Source organism: Polypterus senegalus, chromosome 18 (genome assembly GCF_016835505.1).
Source record: "Polypterus senegalus isolate Bchr_013 chromosome 18, ASM1683550v1, whole genome shotgun sequence".
In the NCBI taxonomy this organism is placed as follows: domain Eukaryota; kingdom Metazoa; phylum Chordata; class Cladistia; order Polypteriformes; family Polypteridae; genus Polypterus; species Polypterus senegalus.
The window spans coordinates 26,679,866-26,697,697 of record NC_053171.1 but is presented as its reverse complement, the minus strand read 5'-3'; the positions used below and the strand labels follow the sequence as shown (position 1 = coordinate 26,697,697).

The 17,832-nt window shown below is 36.1% G+C and overlaps 1 protein-coding gene across 1 annotated transcript in view; it reads left to right on the top strand.

Moving 5' to 3' along the window:
* Positions 1–17,461, top strand: part of wdr20a (WD repeat domain 20a) — a 50,463-nt gene extending 33,002 nt beyond the window's left edge. Inside the window, exons 2-4 of the mRNA XM_039741149.1 lie at positions 5,843–6,025; positions 6,907–8,193; positions 16,752–17,461. Coding sequence (XP_039597083.1) covers positions 5,843–6,025; positions 6,907–8,193; positions 16,752–16,805 — 1,524 coding nt within the window. The 3' untranslated portion in view covers positions 16,806–17,461. The remainder of the gene's footprint in view (positions 1–5,842; positions 6,026–6,906; positions 8,194–16,751) is intronic.
* Positions 17,462–17,832: the final 371 nt, after the last annotated feature.

The window sequence follows — 17,832 nt, the reverse complement described above, 5'->3', positions numbered from 1 at the left end:
TATTTGGAAGGAAAAAGATTTTTTAATGCATTTGTTTGCAATATGCTTTGTTCCTTTTTTGTCATTTGTTCTTATGATGGAGGAATATACAATGATCTTTTATGTTATAAAATTTAGTGAGAGCTGAGTAAATTATTTTAAGCAGGATCATTGTTCCTAGAGGTTTTTTTATACTCGATGCAATGTACTGTGATAATTCTGCTTGTGATATTTCTATATGCTTGCTGTCATTTTATTCTTGTACTAGCAAAATAACCGTGCTTCGCAGCGGAGAAGTAGTGTGTTAAAGAAGTTATGAAAAAGAAAAGGAAACGTTTTAAAAATAACCTGATTGTCAATGTAATTGTTTTTTCACTGTTATGAGTGTTGCTGTCATCAGGATTTGATTATCATTATTTCTTTCAATCAGGTTCGTATTTGGAGGATGTGTTGTTATGAAGTTACATTCCGTGTTTGTCAACCGTTGTAAAGATAACAGGTTTCATTCATCGAAGTGTTCACTACGCAAATCGCTACTCGTGAATGTAAGATGTTTAACAGGCATTCTCGGTATTAACTTGTGCTAAATGTACCATGGTGTGATGTAAGGGGAGCTGACTATAAAAAGGCAAGGAGGCACGTATTTTGAACGAAAAGGGAGAAGACAGCGAAGGAGCGGAAAAGTGAGAAGGAAAACTGTTTAAATAAAGAGCTAGGAAGGTGAATGGAAAGAAGCAGCCAGTGGTAAAGCAAGGAAGACTTCGTAATAAGGACGGTTCGGTGCACGTAGAAGGTGTAACAATAAGATTGTTAAGCCTCATGATAATGTTCCCGCATGGAGGATCTAGAGAGATTCACTGGGAGAAGTATACAGTAATCCCTCCTCGATCGCGGGGGTTGCGTTCCAGACCCCCCCGCGATAGGTGAAAATCCGCGAAGTAGAAACCATATGTTTGTGTGGTTATTTTTATATATATTAAGCCCTTATAAACTCTCCCACCCTGTTAACATTATTAGAGCCCTCTAGACATGAAATAACACCCTTTAGTCAAACGTTTAAACTGTGCTACATGACAAGACAGAGATGACAATTCTTTCTCACAATTAAAAGAAAGCAAACATATCTTATCTTCAAAGGAGCGCCATCATAAAGGAGCGCGTCAGGAGCAGAGAATGTCAGAGAGCGCCAAAGAAAAGCAAACAATCAAAAAATCAATACATGCTTTTAAGTATACAGAAGCACCGCGATAAAGCGGCATTTTGTAGAGGAGCGTCCGTGTCCTCTGTGCAAACAGCCCTCTGCTCACACCCTCCGTCAGGCAGAGAGAGCGAGAAAGATAGAGAGAAGCAAACAAGCACAGCGCGGGAAGCATATCTTACAGCATTGAGGAGTTTTAGTTAATATGCAATACATGCTCTGATTGGGTAGCTTCTAAGCCATCCGCCAATAGCGTCCCTTGTATGAAATCAACTGGGCAATCAAACTGAGGAAGCATGTAACCTAAATTAAAAGACCCATTGTCCAGAAAGCGAACCAGCGAAAAATCTGTGATATATGTTTAGATGTGCTTACATTTAAAATCCGCGATAGAGTGAAACCGCGAAAGTCAAAGCGCGATATAGCAAGGGATTACTGTAATCTGAACCTCTCTACAGTTTTGTTTATTTTCGGGTTGTAATGTTCATCAAATTTACGTATCATCTGGTCCAGTGGCGGACCGTGCATTTCACACCTAGGCCTTCTGTAGTGCTCCGTCTGAATCAACCCACCCCTAAAAAACTAATTTATGGTTATAAAAACCATCTTAATATGCAGAAATACAGTATAAAGAGCCGCTGCATCGCAGATAGATAACTCCTGTAGCCACAATAAATGCCTTTATTGAATAGACAAATCAGGGGTGAACAAGTTCCTTTCTACTGCAGCTACAGCCGCGACACACATAAAAAACATCAATAATAAATCTCAAACTTGCAATATTATTTAGAAAAATCACAACATTTTACTCACCAAAAATTCGGATTATTTGTAAACAAAATCCATCCTCCTCTCTTTCCTCAAAAACAGTTCAATTACTCGTGTCGTACGGAATATCCGTGTGCTTCAAAGTTCCATCAAAAAGTCCCTTTCTATCGCCATCAAAGCTAATGCTGAAAGTCAAACCTGCCCTGTCGTATTTCTGGCATTAGTTTTAAATCGCTTTAGGGCTGAAAATGTCCGCTCGACAGAAGCAGTGTACATGGGAATGGTCACCGCCAAATATACCAATGTGAACAGCCGCCCCATGCTCTCATTCAGATTTTTCTGATGAAGGAAGTCAAGGAGATCAGTGGGAGATTTTCCTGCAAAATCATCCATGGCATGCATTATAGTCAGTTCTGTTTTCAGCTGAGACAGATGAAAAACTTCTCCGTGGCTCTTGTGTTAAACTGGAGAAGGCTGCATGCGGGAAATTTTTCTTGTATTCCCGAAACTTCTGGGGGTCGAGGAACGTGACAAACATCAGTTTTTCGTGGTCTTGAAATCTGGTCTGTGTCTGGCAAATAATATTGTCCAGAATCCTGCCATGAAGTTGGTGGTAGTGCGTGCGAGGATCTTGCGCTCAGAGCGCCTGCGGTGCATTCAGTGGCCTCGTAGAGTTCCTTATATTGGCTTCTATCCAATCAATGGTTCTGAATATGGTGACGTTGCCGTACGCCTGCTAGAGGGCCCTACTGACACCAACTCAAAATCTGATTGGTTGAAGCAACAGTTTAATTGACATTTATTCTGTGTTAGAGGGCCTGCAGAACAGATTGTGAAGGCCTCTCTGCCTGGCAACAAATGATGGCTGAAATGTGATTGGTTAAATGCTTTAATACGAAAATACATGTCTGGAAGCAGCACAACCATCGGAAAAGCTATGAAAGGAAGTGGACAGACTATTTGGAATTATTTAATAATTTTTCATGGACAAAATATAATTAACATCAGTTTGTGATTCAGATATTTTTTAGGCCAGCAGAGAAGGCCTTGCAGGCCCTGACGGCCCACCACTCGAGCTCATGGTTAACTCATCAGGTCATATATCACCGGTCAGCGCCTGACACAATTCTCTGCCGCTCTCTCCAATAAGATAACAGAATAATCTGACCTTTGTTTTCCTCTGCCTCCGGCATTGCAAGTTTTGTATATAATGTGAACTTGTCCTTCCATGTTCTCCATGACTTTGCCAGGTCTTTAGCATCGAGGCTTTATACCCTGTGTCTTCTCATTAAAGTTGGATCTCGCGAATATCTTGTGCGATCTTGCGATGTCCACGGCTTTATTTAATTTTAGCTCAGACCCAGCACTTAAAAGTTTCTCTCGCACTTTCGCAGGGTTTCCGCAGTAGCTGCATTTATGAATATGCTAAGCACAGTCTGTCACCCGCGAATATTTACCTTATATGGGCAGGCACTCAATTACGTGGCAGACGTGATGATGCGAGACGCAACTCCGCCTCACACGGCGACCGAGCTGCAGGCTATGGCCGTATACAGTATATGGATGAAAGTAGGTTCCAGTTATGACCGTTACACGTAGAATTTCAAAATGAAACCTGCCTAACAGTAAGCTGTAAGGAACGAGCCTGCCAAATTTCAGCCTTCCACCTACATGGGAAGTTGGAGAATTAGTGATGAGTGAGTGAGTCAGTCAGTCATTCAGTCAGTCAGTGAGTGGGGGATTTGCCTTTTATTATTATAGATTCATTACTCCTATAGGTTATTCACTGTGCCTCTGTCATTTACAACAGTTTGAATGATACTGTAATGTGCTTTACCATGAAATTCCAAATAAGATTTATTGTAAATGTGAGATTCCTGCAGTTTACTGTATCAGAAGTCTGCTATTCAGCACAGCAAGAGACTGAGCATGGCCTCCCATGGTGTCTGCAGCCAGTCTGAACCATCCTGTCAGTCAGCCTGAATGGAATATACATTAGCTCTGCATGAGAAATGCTTTTCAATTGCAGTTATTCTCCCAAGTACTGAAATTTACTGTTTGTCGTCCATGTACTCTGACTGGACATATCATTATTTGTTGATTGGGTTCTGTGATATCCTTGCAGTATCTTTGGAGACAACTGGTCAGAAAACACAGCCAATATGTGGTTAGAGCAGTGTGGTTTTCAATTTTGGTCCTGGGAACCTGTTGCTGTAGCAGGTTTTTACCCTGTCTAACTTTTGCTTTTAATTGGACTCTTACCTTAGAAATAATTTGCTTAATTAAGTATCTGTGTTTTCTAAATTTTATTGAAATGTAGTGAGTGTAATATACTGTATATATGTTACATGGTAATTATTTGTTTGTGTATTTGTTTATCATAATGAGGATCTTCAGCGAAACCTTCATCCCTCCTTTCAAGGTGTTCATTGTTGTTTGCCCTTGTATGTACTCCCATGTGTTGTCAACGGACACAACAAAGGTTAACTATTAGGAAAATGACAAAACAGAGTTAAACATGTAAAGCATTTAGAAAAATTGAAATATTTCTAGAAATGTTATGGATGTAAATCTCACTCTGCTGTGCAGAATAAGGCAAGAGAAAAAAGACAGACTTATTAAGCAGTGGGGTTAATTAGAGGTAATACAGCTCACTGATTGTTAAACTGGTTGGAACCCCCATGACTGAGCATTAGAACTACTTTGCTACTGTGTGTAAAGCAAGAGTGCTCAAGTTTAGTCCAAACACCAGGGTTACTCTTCAATCCTGTATCTTAATATGCCAATTATTGATGCTGAAGGAATTATTGCTCAAGCAGCCTTTTTGTGCTTCATTTTAGGTAACTCACCTGTTGTTATTCCCAACAGCTATACAGCATATTTTAGCCTTGAACAGCTGCCTTCATTGTTTTGTTTGAGACTTGTAATTCTTCAGGAGTAGGCTCTGAGACCATTCTTGCTTACACTAATATTAGATATGATCAGTAAGGGCGATGAAAGCGCTTCTGTAGGCAGTGATTTTAATCTCTTTAGGACAACTGATTTAAATGGATGAATTGCTAGAGGCAGAAATTAGGCAGAGAATTGGGATGTAACAGATAAAGTGTACTGGAATACTTGGTGGAAAAAAGTTATAGCTGCCAAAATAAATATGAAGTTTGACAGTGAGAGCAATATTGTTGGTAGTGCTGTAATTTTTTGGACAGCTAGAGAAGAGACAAAATCCACAATATGAAAATGTTTGCAGTACATGTTTGGGTTGAAAGTAGAAGATGATGGAGATTAGACTCCAAGTAGTTGAATATGTGGAGTCAGTAGGAAAATCGTGTCCTAAGGAGAGTGTTAAGATGTAGTTGCCAGAAGAAAGAAGGAGATGGAGACTAAAAACCATATGGAAAGATGTGGTATGGAAGGATCTGCAGGAAATTAGGTCTAATAAGGACATGTTCGGAAGTAGAAGGTAATGGAAGAAACATACACTTCCTCTAAGGGGAAAGGAGATGATGATGGGGAGAATAATTGATATATTTATTATAGTATGGTGTTTATGCTTCTGATCTTGTGATTCACTGGGCAAAGGGATGAGCCAAATACTAGTAGAATGATGATACAGTGAGCTTTGCATTACTGTTAAGATGTGTGGGTACTATAATAAAGTAGATGAATGTGCATTAAAAATATGACAGCTGTCCGCAATACGTGCAGAATGTTGCACAAGAGCAGACTTTCTCTTTTGTGTAAGTAATGTCTCATTTTTCTATTTGTAGTGTTGTCATTTGAGTTCCATGTGCTATGTTTACAATATCTTTAGATATGCACAGAGGCCAAATGTTTGTTTGTTTGTTTGTTTTCTTACTGTTTCAGTTTAAAAAGTGTATATTTTTGTCCTTCTTCTAGGCTGCTGATTTAAGTAAACCTATAGACAAGAGAATATATAAGGGAACACAACCCACCTGTCATGACTTCAACACTTTGTCAGCAACAGCAGAGAGTGTTTCACTTCTTGTAGGATTTTCTGCTGGACAGGTTCAACTTATTGATCCTATTAAGAAAGAAACTAGTAAATTGTTCAATGAAGAGGTAAGTTCATTTTTATACGTACATCCTAGTTATAATCCAAAAGATCTGATTATTGTCTGAACTTGGTTTCTGCTGTAGTTTTGGTTAAAGTTTTCTGATAGATTTACATTTATTTATTAGCTTATTTATCGCATATGCTTAATGTCACTTTTTCCATTTTTTGTTAGTGCCATTTAATAGCTAATTGTTAGACTGTGGTGTGGACAATTAACAGTTTAATGCTTTAGTCACTACAACACATTGCTTGGTTAAATAACAGTTGATCACAGTAGTAGTGCTCACAAATGTTCTTTGCATTTAGAACTGGGTAATATTGAAAGGTCATTTTTTTTTTTTTAATAATCGTTTTGTATACATTGCTTTGTTGAAACCTTCTTGCTCATTTCCTCCCTTCAGACATTTAAGGATTCATTCAAATTTACATTATTTTTAATTCAGTATTTTATTAGAGTTCTGGGTCTATTATAAGAGGGAAGTAAATGGGACAAACAAGGTTGTCTCTTAATGTACAACATGCTTTAAATGTAATTGCTTAAAGAAGCACAAAATCTTCAAAATTTATTTTTGCATCTGGTTTGTCCAGCTGCTAAGTGATCCAGTCACACGATGCCTTTTGCACTTGAAGGTTTTGTGTTGCATAATAGAAATAGCATGCAGGTGGTTTAAAAAAATCAAGCTAAAGTGACTTGCTCTTTATAATTAAAGTGCATTGTTATTTCTTGAAATGTTTTAAATACCCATTGAGAGTTTTAAGTTGTCTGTTTAACAGTTAAAAAGGTAAATGTTAACAGTATACAATAGAAATTGTATTACTAATAGTGTTTTTTTTTCTTCAAAAATTAAAAAATGAAACCTTTTCAATTTTTTTCCCCTCCCTTTAGAGGCTAATAGACAAGACACGGGTCACCTGTGTGAAATGGGTGCCTGGCTCGGAAAACCTGTTCCTTGTAGCTCATTCCAGCGGCAACATGTACTTGTATAATGTGGAGCATGTCTGCGGCACGACAGCACCACACTACCAGCTGCTGAAACAGGGCGAGAACTACACTGTGCATACATGCAAGAGCAAATCCACAAGAAATCCTCTCTTAAAATGGACAGTAGGAGAAGGAGCCCTCAATGAATTTGCTTTTTCTCCTGATGGGAAATTTCTAGCTTGCGTGAGCCAGGATGGTTTTCTTCGAGTGTTTAATTTTGACTCTGTGGAGCTACATGGTACAATGAAAAGTTACTTTGGGGGACTACTGTGTGTGTGTTGGAGCCCTGATGGCAAATATATTGTGACAGGTGGAGAGGATGACTTAGTAACTGTATGGTCTTTTCTGGACTGCAGAGTAATAGCCAGAGGTCATGGACATAAATCATGGGTTAGTGTGGTAGCCTTTGACCCTTACACTACTAGTGTGGAGGAGAGTGACCCTGTAGAGTTCAGTGGAAGTGATGAGGACTTTCAAGATCAAATCCACTTTGGTAGAGATAGGGCAAACAGCACACAGTCTAGATTATCCAAAAGAAATTCTACAGACAGTCGCCCGGTAAGTGTAACGTATAGGTTTGGCTCTGTTGGACAGGATACACAGTTGTGTTTATGGGACCTTACAGAAGACATTCTCTTCCCACACCTACCTTTGTCTCGGACAAGAACACATACAAATGTTATGAATGCTACTAGTCCTCCAGCAGGCAGTGGTGGGACCAATACAGGAAGCAATGGAAATAACAGCATTACAAGTACTCCTGGAAACTCTATACCTCCCCAACTTCCCCGTTCCAATAGCCTTCCACATTCAGCAGTAGCCAATGCCAACAGCAAAAGTAGCGTCATGGACAGTGCCATTGCTTCAGGAGTCAGCAAGTTTGCCACATTGTCACTGCATGACCGTAAAGATCGGCATCATGAAAAAGACCACAAAAGGAATCACAGCATGGGACACATAACCAGCAAAAGCAGCGATAAGTTAAATTTAGTTACTAAAACTAAAATGGACCCAGCAAAGACTCTAGGAACTACTCTCTGCCCCCGAATGGAAGATGTCCCCTTATTAGAGCCTCTTATCTGTAAAAAGATAGCTCATGAAAGACTTACAGTCTTGATATTTCTTGAGGACTGTCTAGTAACTGCGTGTCAGGAAGGATTTGTTTGCACATGGGCAAGGCCTGGAAAAGTGGTAAGTCTGTGTAATTGATTTCTTGTAGCGCTGGCAGCAGCAAACACCTGCTTAAAATGACTTGTGGACTTTGTTGTAAATAATATCGAGTCATTTTTGTTAATCAAGATAACAATGAAAATTACTTGCACACTTTTTGTAAGTTGATGCTTAAGTCAATGTCTTTTGTTATTAAAAATAAGGATTGATGTTGGGAAATCTCAGGGTGTCATAACATCCAAAAGCAGCTTCTAGAGAGCAGTCTTAGCTTTGTTTAAAGCTGCCTTAACAAATGTTGTAGTTCATATCATTCATTTTAAATGTTTGCTTTATTACCCAAGATATCTTGAGTAGTAGTGCAATTTCCAATTGAATTTCTTCTGGAAATTTCTTACCATTAAACTAAAGCTTCTTTAGTAACTCTTCTTAGCTTTCATAAATATCATGCAGAACTGAGTACAAATAATCCTTTGACATTGCTGTGATATAAAGTCATACAGGTTTATATCCCCATGAAGTGTGTTTCATGGTATTTGGCATTTTATAAATAGCCGGATGCAAGCAGAACATTTCCAGAATTAAAATAGGTAATTTAAGTTATTTATATAGGGGACTACTGTCAAAGCTTCTTTTGAGGGGGAATTATGTCACATCCAATAATGTATTTTATGCTATGCAAGAGTTATACAGAAATGTGCTTTATTATGTGTGAATGCAACACAGTGAAAATAGACATTTTTGTAAAAGATTAGACCAGTTTTAATCCTCCCCTTTGAAATAGTATTAGCCTTATTATTAAATAATTCATCAAAAGAGCCAATACACAAAATGCCAGCTTTAAGAAGCAGGATTCTATGTAAATTGGTTCCTCATAAATTGTGCTATATATGGCATTAATTTTCTGCTCAAGGTTAATGTATTTTCAAGTGCACTGTTTCTGGATGGACTGATTCGTTTAGATCATGGTCAGCTGTTTAACCCATATGCAGAGGCGACACCTTTTACTCCATTTTAGATATAGTGTTTTTAACTCCTTGTTTCCCTTGCATGTGTTTAATTTAGCTTTTTTATAATTTTTTTTATAGCTTGATCAGTAAGAAAATGTTTCTGGAATTTATAAATATTATTGAAGTAGTTGTTTAATTTAATTGTTGGGTCATACATATAGTTTATGAATTTCACTGAATAAACATAAAACAGTTGTGTATTACAGAGGAAGATACTGTGTAACATATATAACATTACTGAGTAATATATAATTCACCATAGTGCAGTTTTTTAAATTGTATATGAAGAATTATAGATAAACCAAGTGTTCAAAGCAATTAATTCACATTTTCATATTCAGTTAATTTATATATACAGTGACCCTGCATACCCATCCAGAACTGGGCTGCAAGGGAATAGAAAACATTTAAATGTAATTTATTTGTAACCCAGTTACTGGTTTGGGAGTTTGCAGCATCACAATAAACACAATTTTTGCTGATACTTTGCCCAGCATGCATTTGCAGATAAAGTAGGCTGATTGATGGTAGAATCGTGCCCCTAAAATAGAGGTTTATTCTTAATCATAGGCATATACGTTGTTGGCTTAGTTGTGTACACATGCCTTTCCACACAAGAATTAGCAAATGTAGGATACTGTTTTAATTCTTTGTGCTAATATTTTCTTATATTTATTGAACTTGTGCCCATGAAGAAACACAGAAGTTAAAAATGGGCAACATGTTCAAACTGTGTATCAGATTAATTCATGTACACTGCTTATTAGTGTTTTTAAGATAATGAATTTATACCCGGGATGCCTGATGTTTTTGCAGGTATCAAATTATTTTGCTGGCTTTGGTCAACAGTTTCCTTCTGTCTTATCAATTTTCTAAACCTGTTCATTCCTATATTTGTAATTGGTAAGCAGAGCTTATTCCAGGCATCACTGAGCAGAAGGCAAAATCTACAAGTTGTATATGCTCATCTAGAACTCAGATAGAACTCTCCATCAACATCACACATATTTTGGTTTTTGGTGGGAAAATGGGCCACACAGAGAGTGACTGGGACAAGATTCAGATACTTTTTAAAATTCGCACAATATCCTACAATTTCATGTTTTACTTTATTTCATGTTTTGGTGTGAAGAGTGTGAGAATTTAAGTTGTAATTTTTCAAGGCGGTGTATTTTAATATCGCTATTAAAATTTCACTAATATAAAGCCATAAGTGCTGTTTAGCCTTCATGCTGCTGTTCTATGGTCATTTAGTATAATCTTAATGTCAATATATAAATAAATATGTTGGAGTAAAAATGGTGTCGTCGCATGATATAAATGTAGCCATTGAATGTTTTATGGTAGTAAAAAGGAGGTAGAATTTCCTTTAAATTACATGTAACTGTTAAAACTTAATTATTATTTTAAGGGGAATGATTAAAATGGACTAATACTTATCTTATATCAACACCTGTTTCTGGGTAAAAAATGTATTTTGTATCAAGAGAATTCCACTAATGGTATGTTTGTGTGTGTATATATATATATATATATATATATATATATATATATATATATATATATATATATAGGAGACAATATGGGACCTGTATTATGCCTTTGTTTAAAGGCAAAATAGATTTTATTGCAAACAGAAGTGCTGAATGAAAGTGCATGTCACAGTATGACCATTCTGACATTTAATATTGTTAAATTTATAAGGTTCCTTATAATGTACACTGTTTTCTTCTTATGAGTGTATCTCAACCCTGGTACGTAATCCCCCATAGGTGAACAGTGATATGTTTATTTTAATCAGGTTCCTAATAACAATATTAAATACTGTCCACTCATTAATAAGTTACTTTAATTTGAGTGAATGCCAGTGATGTTATTTTTCTTTGGCTTTGATTGCAATTGCTAACCTTATAGTCTTTGAAGAGAACCAAAGAATTGATAGCAGTAAGCAGATATTTCTATAACTAAATGTCTACTTAATCTGCACACCTTGTTATATTGGGCATTTGAATAAATTAACTCATTGAAGGAAAGAAGTACTGTAGATATGGGGCAACATTGGGACCAGGATTGAGAACTCCTCTTTAAACCAAATCTCACTGTGCTTTAAATGGCTTCTGAAACAACTGTTGTTCTTTTTTGTTTTGAAGTTTGAAAATGATATGCGTATATGCACACAAGTAGATTTTAAAGTAAAAGCTAAGTGTACTATGTCAAAACACTCAAAAGCTGATAATATTTACTATATTGTTGGACAATTCTAGATTGTGTTCATAGCATCATGCGCTCTGCCCGTATTATAGGGTCTGACTATAACAGTGAAAATTTACTTTGCTTAAAGTTGCCATTAGTGAATAGCATCAATCTTTTGACTTTTTTAGAGTATGTATTTTGACAGAAAAACAGCTATTATGAAGTAATTATTTTAGGACAAAGAAAACCACACGCGCGAAGGCAGAAGCAGGGAATATGGCCAGCACTTAATAATTATCTTTTTTTCAAGTTGAAATTAAAACCTAAGCTTTAATTCATATTATCTAGAAAGTCATTCATCGTGTTGTCCCAAAACAGATTTTATGACTTTTTCATTTAATTCTTTGCTGTAATTCCTTATTTTTGTACCTGTTTTAGAAGTTATCACCATTACATTAAATTATAATACTATAGATACTCAGTATGGTTTGATAAATTTTAAATGTTTAAGAAGCCAATTCTTGATGTCAGCCTGAGAGAGAGAAAAGATTTCTTTTAATACTCAAATTCAAATACAAGATTCAGTTGACTCTTGTAGGGATACTACCTCTGTAGTAATAATCTCTTTCAAATATGAGTCATATTGGTGATGGCTATTGATTATTTTACTATACAGTGGAGGAGCCCTGCAGATTTACCACATTGACAACATAGTGACTGGTTCTTGTACTTTTCCGGCCATTACGTAAGTCAGATGTAAGGAAATGCTGGTTTCTACCAATCAGCTTATGTCTGTACTTTGTATATTGTGCTCAAGCTTAAACATTCTAATTCTTTACTTAAGAGGAGAACATATTTGAAAAGCTCCCCCACTCGTATTTTTTCCAGACACCTGGGTCTCTCTTCTATGCACTCTTTTTGGAATGCATAAAATAAAATAAGTTATTTTTATGTTGGTACTGGTGTCTTGTATCACCATGGACTAACTGCATTTGCTTGCTAGGCACCTTTTTGAGGGTAGGTGATTGGATGTTAGTATTTGTATTTTTTTCACACATGGGTTAAATGTTGCTGAAATAAACCTATTAAACCTCTTATGAAGTTGTATTCAAATAGCAGTTATCACAGAAAAGGCTGCACACAAGGTTGTGATTTTCAAAACAGGTTGACAATTTGTCAAAAACTGAAACTTGTGCATATGCCAGAAAAAGTGCTAATAATCTTCAATGCAGTAATACAAGTCTAAGATGAATATGAGTAGGCTCCTTAATGGTAGGAAGAAGTTGAGGGATGAAATTAGTATTGCACAAGCCTGTACTTGAGACCACTTAAGAAACACTACATCAGTCCCATGCTTCTGCTTTTAGATATCCACATATACAGCTGGTCAGAAAAACCTTAGCATAACTAGTAACGAGTACAATGTACTTGTTATCGAATGACATTCTGTATATTGGTCTGGAAATCACATAGCACACACTGACAATATCTAATAAGTCATTCACTTAAAGTTTCTTACAGAAGAAACTCTGTATAAGTGTATTTTAGTTTATGGTTATAATTGACAAGAGGATAATAAAGCAACTTTCTTCATACTTTTCTCCATCTGTTCCACTTAGTGTTGTGGATTTATTTTGTATTTTTTTTTTCCTCCTCTGGAGAGTTTATAGAGCCAAGTGTGCAAACTGAAAAAGGCAGGACGGGAGTGAAGAAATTCTTCATCCCAGTAAACCATATATAATAATGATAGTGAAGTGAGAGGATTGTCATTATTCTGTTGAACCCAGTGCTTCCTGAATAAACCTGGGCATCCCGGTACCCGGAATTGTATTAGTCGAGTTTGACAATGAAACTTATCATACTTAAAAATGTTCATATCTTTTAAGGAAACTTATTTAACACACATTACTATGTAGTCCAGCAACAGTGTTTGAAATTTGGGCTTGGTTGTGGCCCTGCATAGTGATGCCTTATTTGCTTAATGTCTTACTGTGCTGTCATATTTAAGCAGTAGGAAAAAGTTGCCTTATCTCTCTATGAAAAATGAACTTACTGCAGAGGTGCTCTATCCCTAAAAGGAGCCATTAACAATGTTCTAATAACTGGCAATAATTCTTTTAACTTTTGGCTTTATACATTTAGCTGTGCTTTCTTAATAAATAAAGACCACATATTAAGTTTAATGGACAGAACAGGAGTTCATTCTGTTTGGGAAGATGAATCATAATAGGAAAAAAGTTTTTTAATAAATAAGAGAGAAGGGTGAGGAAATGGTATACAAATACAGCAGAAGTGAATTTCATATTAGGGTCAAGGTAAATGTAGTGTTTGTGTACTAGATATGTGCATGAGACCTTTTAATTCCATGTTTTGTTTTTTTTTTTTTGCTCCTGCAGACACTTGGATCTTTCCCATCCCCTACACTGTTAGTAGAATGAACACAGCTTATTCCCTATAAATAAACATTAACAGTAATTTAGAGAATGTTAACAGAAGATCTTTGTTTTAATGAAAACAAATCTGTCATATTTTGTAGCCGTGTCCATGAACTATTGAGTAAGTTGCATAAAGCCTTCAGCACCAACATATTCATAGGGGATGATGTCTTGATTAAATTGGGAACACATAGTATGGTTTGGCTATTGAGTGTTTACCAGACATGTGGCAACTTCCCAGAGAGATCTGGTTTATACTCAGTTTAACTTTTGCAATGGTCATCACATCTCCGATAATTCAGTTATATCTTAATCTAAAACCAGAAAAAAAATCTGGCCTCTTTTTTTCCCCCCTGTGCTATTCTGGCCTATTTTGATTGCCTTTTGCACATCTATTGGGTCCATTTTCTAATTTTCAGTGTCCATTGCTCAAAAGTGACATCCTGAAATAACAGCATCGGGACTAGATTTTTAATACTCAAGCAGAATTTTTATAATGTTATGGTTTTTGTTCATATTCAAAGCAAAAACAAATTACTAGAGATACAGTATAATGTACATTATAGATTATTTTTCATCCTAAATTTTTCATAAGTAAATGCATATTGCTGCCCACTTGAGAGTGGAAAGGTCCCATGCCTGCAATTTTTATCCTGTTTCCCTGTTTTTTGGAATTACAACAGAATCCATCCCAGGTTGCACAATTTGTATTGTTGTAACTTGTAATTGCCAGTGGTCAGCTACAAACCCATGACACCTGAATTTAAAAGGCCCTCTGATGCAGCTCCTTACAGTGTGAGCTAATTGGAGGACTCCCATTCTTAGCAGCCCTGAGAATGCCTGTAAGCACCGCAAGTGGAGCACTTTCTAGAGACATCATCTGAGCTCCTTCTCAGTCAGTCTCCACCTTCAGCGCAGCACCATAACTACAGCCCCACAGGTCCCAATACACATTCTTCAGGTGCACATAAATACAATGAAATTCTTACATACCTGTCTCCCACAGGTAAGAGAACAAGGCTTACGGGTTTCTGATAATTGGGACAATACACATTTTCTTTTCCCTTTGGAAGACCTTAAAGTTGTCACTAAAAACATTTCTTGAATTGGATGATGCAGATCATTAACCCCAAAACGAAATGTCACAGAGAACAAAAGCTTTATGAATGTTGAATTCGTTAAAAATAATTAATACTTCCCTCACAAAAACAGAAAAGCATGAATTATGTGGTGTAGTGATGAAAGTGTGCACTAGAAAGTTTCTCCAGGAGAGAGAATGTGAATGTGATTGGACAACTTTAGCTTTATAATTCATAAACATCTGTATTTCTTCGCACAGTTTATATGCATCAACAGTGCTTTCCATATCCCCAACCATAAATATATTACTGCAAGCCTTAAAATCACTGGTGATCCATGCTTTCTTATTAAGAAATAATCAGATTATTCTTATAAGCACTCAGTCATTCACACATTTCTTTTTATCACTTGGGTTACTCAGTCACATCTCTAAACAGGACCCAAAATAAAGACCCCAGCATTTTGTTTTCACTTCTCTACCATTTTTCCAAGCAATGTGCTATTATCCTGCTGTTAGAAGGGGGTAATAAAAGGTGAGCCAATATGAAGTAGCAGGTAGTAAGAGTCTTATTGGTATGTAGTGGTGGTTTGCTCTTTTTGTTTTATTCCTTTTTTTTAAAAACCTGCTTTATTGATTTCCACAGCAAAAATAAATCATTCCTCTGGATGGTAACATTTATGTTGGTAATCATATTGTACATTTCATTCAGTACGGTACTGGTATTGGCTTGTGAAGGAATGTAGACAGCACTCAGGAAGACATTACAGACCTTTTCCTGGAAAGTAAAATTGGCAGTATTTAATCATTAAACAGTCTGGCACAGGTGAGCAGTTTATTGCCATGATCCATGCACCACATACTGTTTACCATAAAAGATCAGCTTTTACTTAATGATGTACGTAATTTTTAGAATGGAAAAAAATTAGTGCATCTGGATTGCAGAATTTGGTGTTTCAGGGAGAATCATCTTTAAGAGAGCCAGGAAACACAGAATCTTCAGACGTCTCTCCATGAAGCCAGTCTTCTTTCTTTAATTTGTTGTCCAACATCGGTGTTGACCTGGAATAATGCTGAGTAGATGTAACAAAGTACTTTATAGGAACATTTTACAATTGTTTCCATATTTCTGTAACTGAAGGACTGATGCATTAATTTCCTTACTTAGGTTACACAACAGTTATACAGTGGGATTGGAATTGTCTGTATAAAATACTGTCCAAAGCTTTTAGACATATTTATGTTTAGGGTATTTAATTTCATACAGTGTTTGATCAACTTTAGAGCTCACTGTATGCAGTGGTCAGGGCAAAGTTTAAGTTAGTATTATTAATGTGTTGCATTTTAAGCAATATTTTAAGGGCATTCATAACCAGAAATCTTTTTTTTGTCATTAGAATGTAAGTAAGTTGACATTTGTGTAGCACACCTCACTGAGTGCAGGTTCAGAGCACCAAACAAAAGAAATTATCATTTGATTTGTTCTTCTATTACACCTTTTTGTGGTATATCACAAAGCAAATTGCTGATACGGTCGCAGTATAAATTGAACACTAATGTTTTAGTTTTCATCTCAATGTACCAGTACATGATTGTTTTTTTCTTCTTGTTATTATTGCAATTGTTAATACATTTGTAATGTTGCAGTCTTTGTTGTGCCATCACTTTAGATCCCCGTGAAAGGTATATATTGATCCTCAACAGACTGCTATATGGATGGAATTTGAAAGTGTGAAAAAACTTGCTTTTTACTGTAAACACCTAACTGATTAATTGAATTTAATGGACTGGGAAATTGGGCGCAGTTTTGCTGTTTAAGTGTTTTATATGCAGAAGAATAGTCATTGCATTTTGTTTCCTTTTCAGGGTTTATTGTCCTCACAAAATCAAGCCAACTCTCCCAGTGGAACTGTAGTATAGCCATCCCAATTCTGCTGCTAAGAAACCTTCACCACAAACAGAGAAGTAATGACATTGAAACCAGAGCCAGGAACTGTTCTTCATCCTCAGAGCTTTAGGAGGTTTTCTGTTGGGATTTTTGTGTCATCTCTTTACTTATTATTTTCCCCCTTTTAATTGGATGTGGTTTACTTACTGGTATCGTCTGACATGTGGGGGTGGGGGAGGTGGTACATTGTATAATTTTGTCATAATCCTAAACATAACACACATAAGGTTGGGTGTAGTGGCTTTGGTGATTCTTTCATTTTATCCTCTCTTACTTTTAGAACTGTGATATCAAACTTGAGAAAGCTGAAAACCATGTTGTCTTTGGTTCCTACCTGTTCAGTGTTCACTTTATCTCCAAATTTAGCGTAATTTAATCATTAGTGCATTGTGAATACAGAAATGGAACAGGGGAATGCCAAAAGATGTGAACAAATTCCACCTATATTAACTATCTGTTCAGTAAACTCACCATTGTGTACTTGGCACTGATTTTATTTTATTTTATTTTATTTGAATGCAATTTGTCTGGAGACAGCCTGGATGCACTTGGGTATTGAAAATCATTACTCTCCAACTTGAAATTGTGAAATGAGCTGGATGCTGCAATCAGTTTTAAAAAAAAAAAATACAAAAATTTGTTTGCACTTAATAGTTTAATGGTAGAAGATAATGGCTTTAAAGGTGTGTAAAGGACTCCCAGAAAGCTATAACGTTGCTAAAGATTTAAAAAAAATTCTTTGTATCTATTGAGCATTTATTTTAATATTGTTTGAAATTACAATCTGCTCTGTATTATATGTATAAATATTGTAATTCAGTGATTGGGCAAAAATTTATCATTACACTAGTGTAAGTTCATCTTCATTAAAGAAAAATAGTGATATTTCTAATGCAGAAAAATATACATATTAATAATATTAAAAATATTGAATATGCAGGTTTTGTTTTCCTTTTTTCTGTTGTACAATAAAACAGATGTATTTTTTTAATTATATAT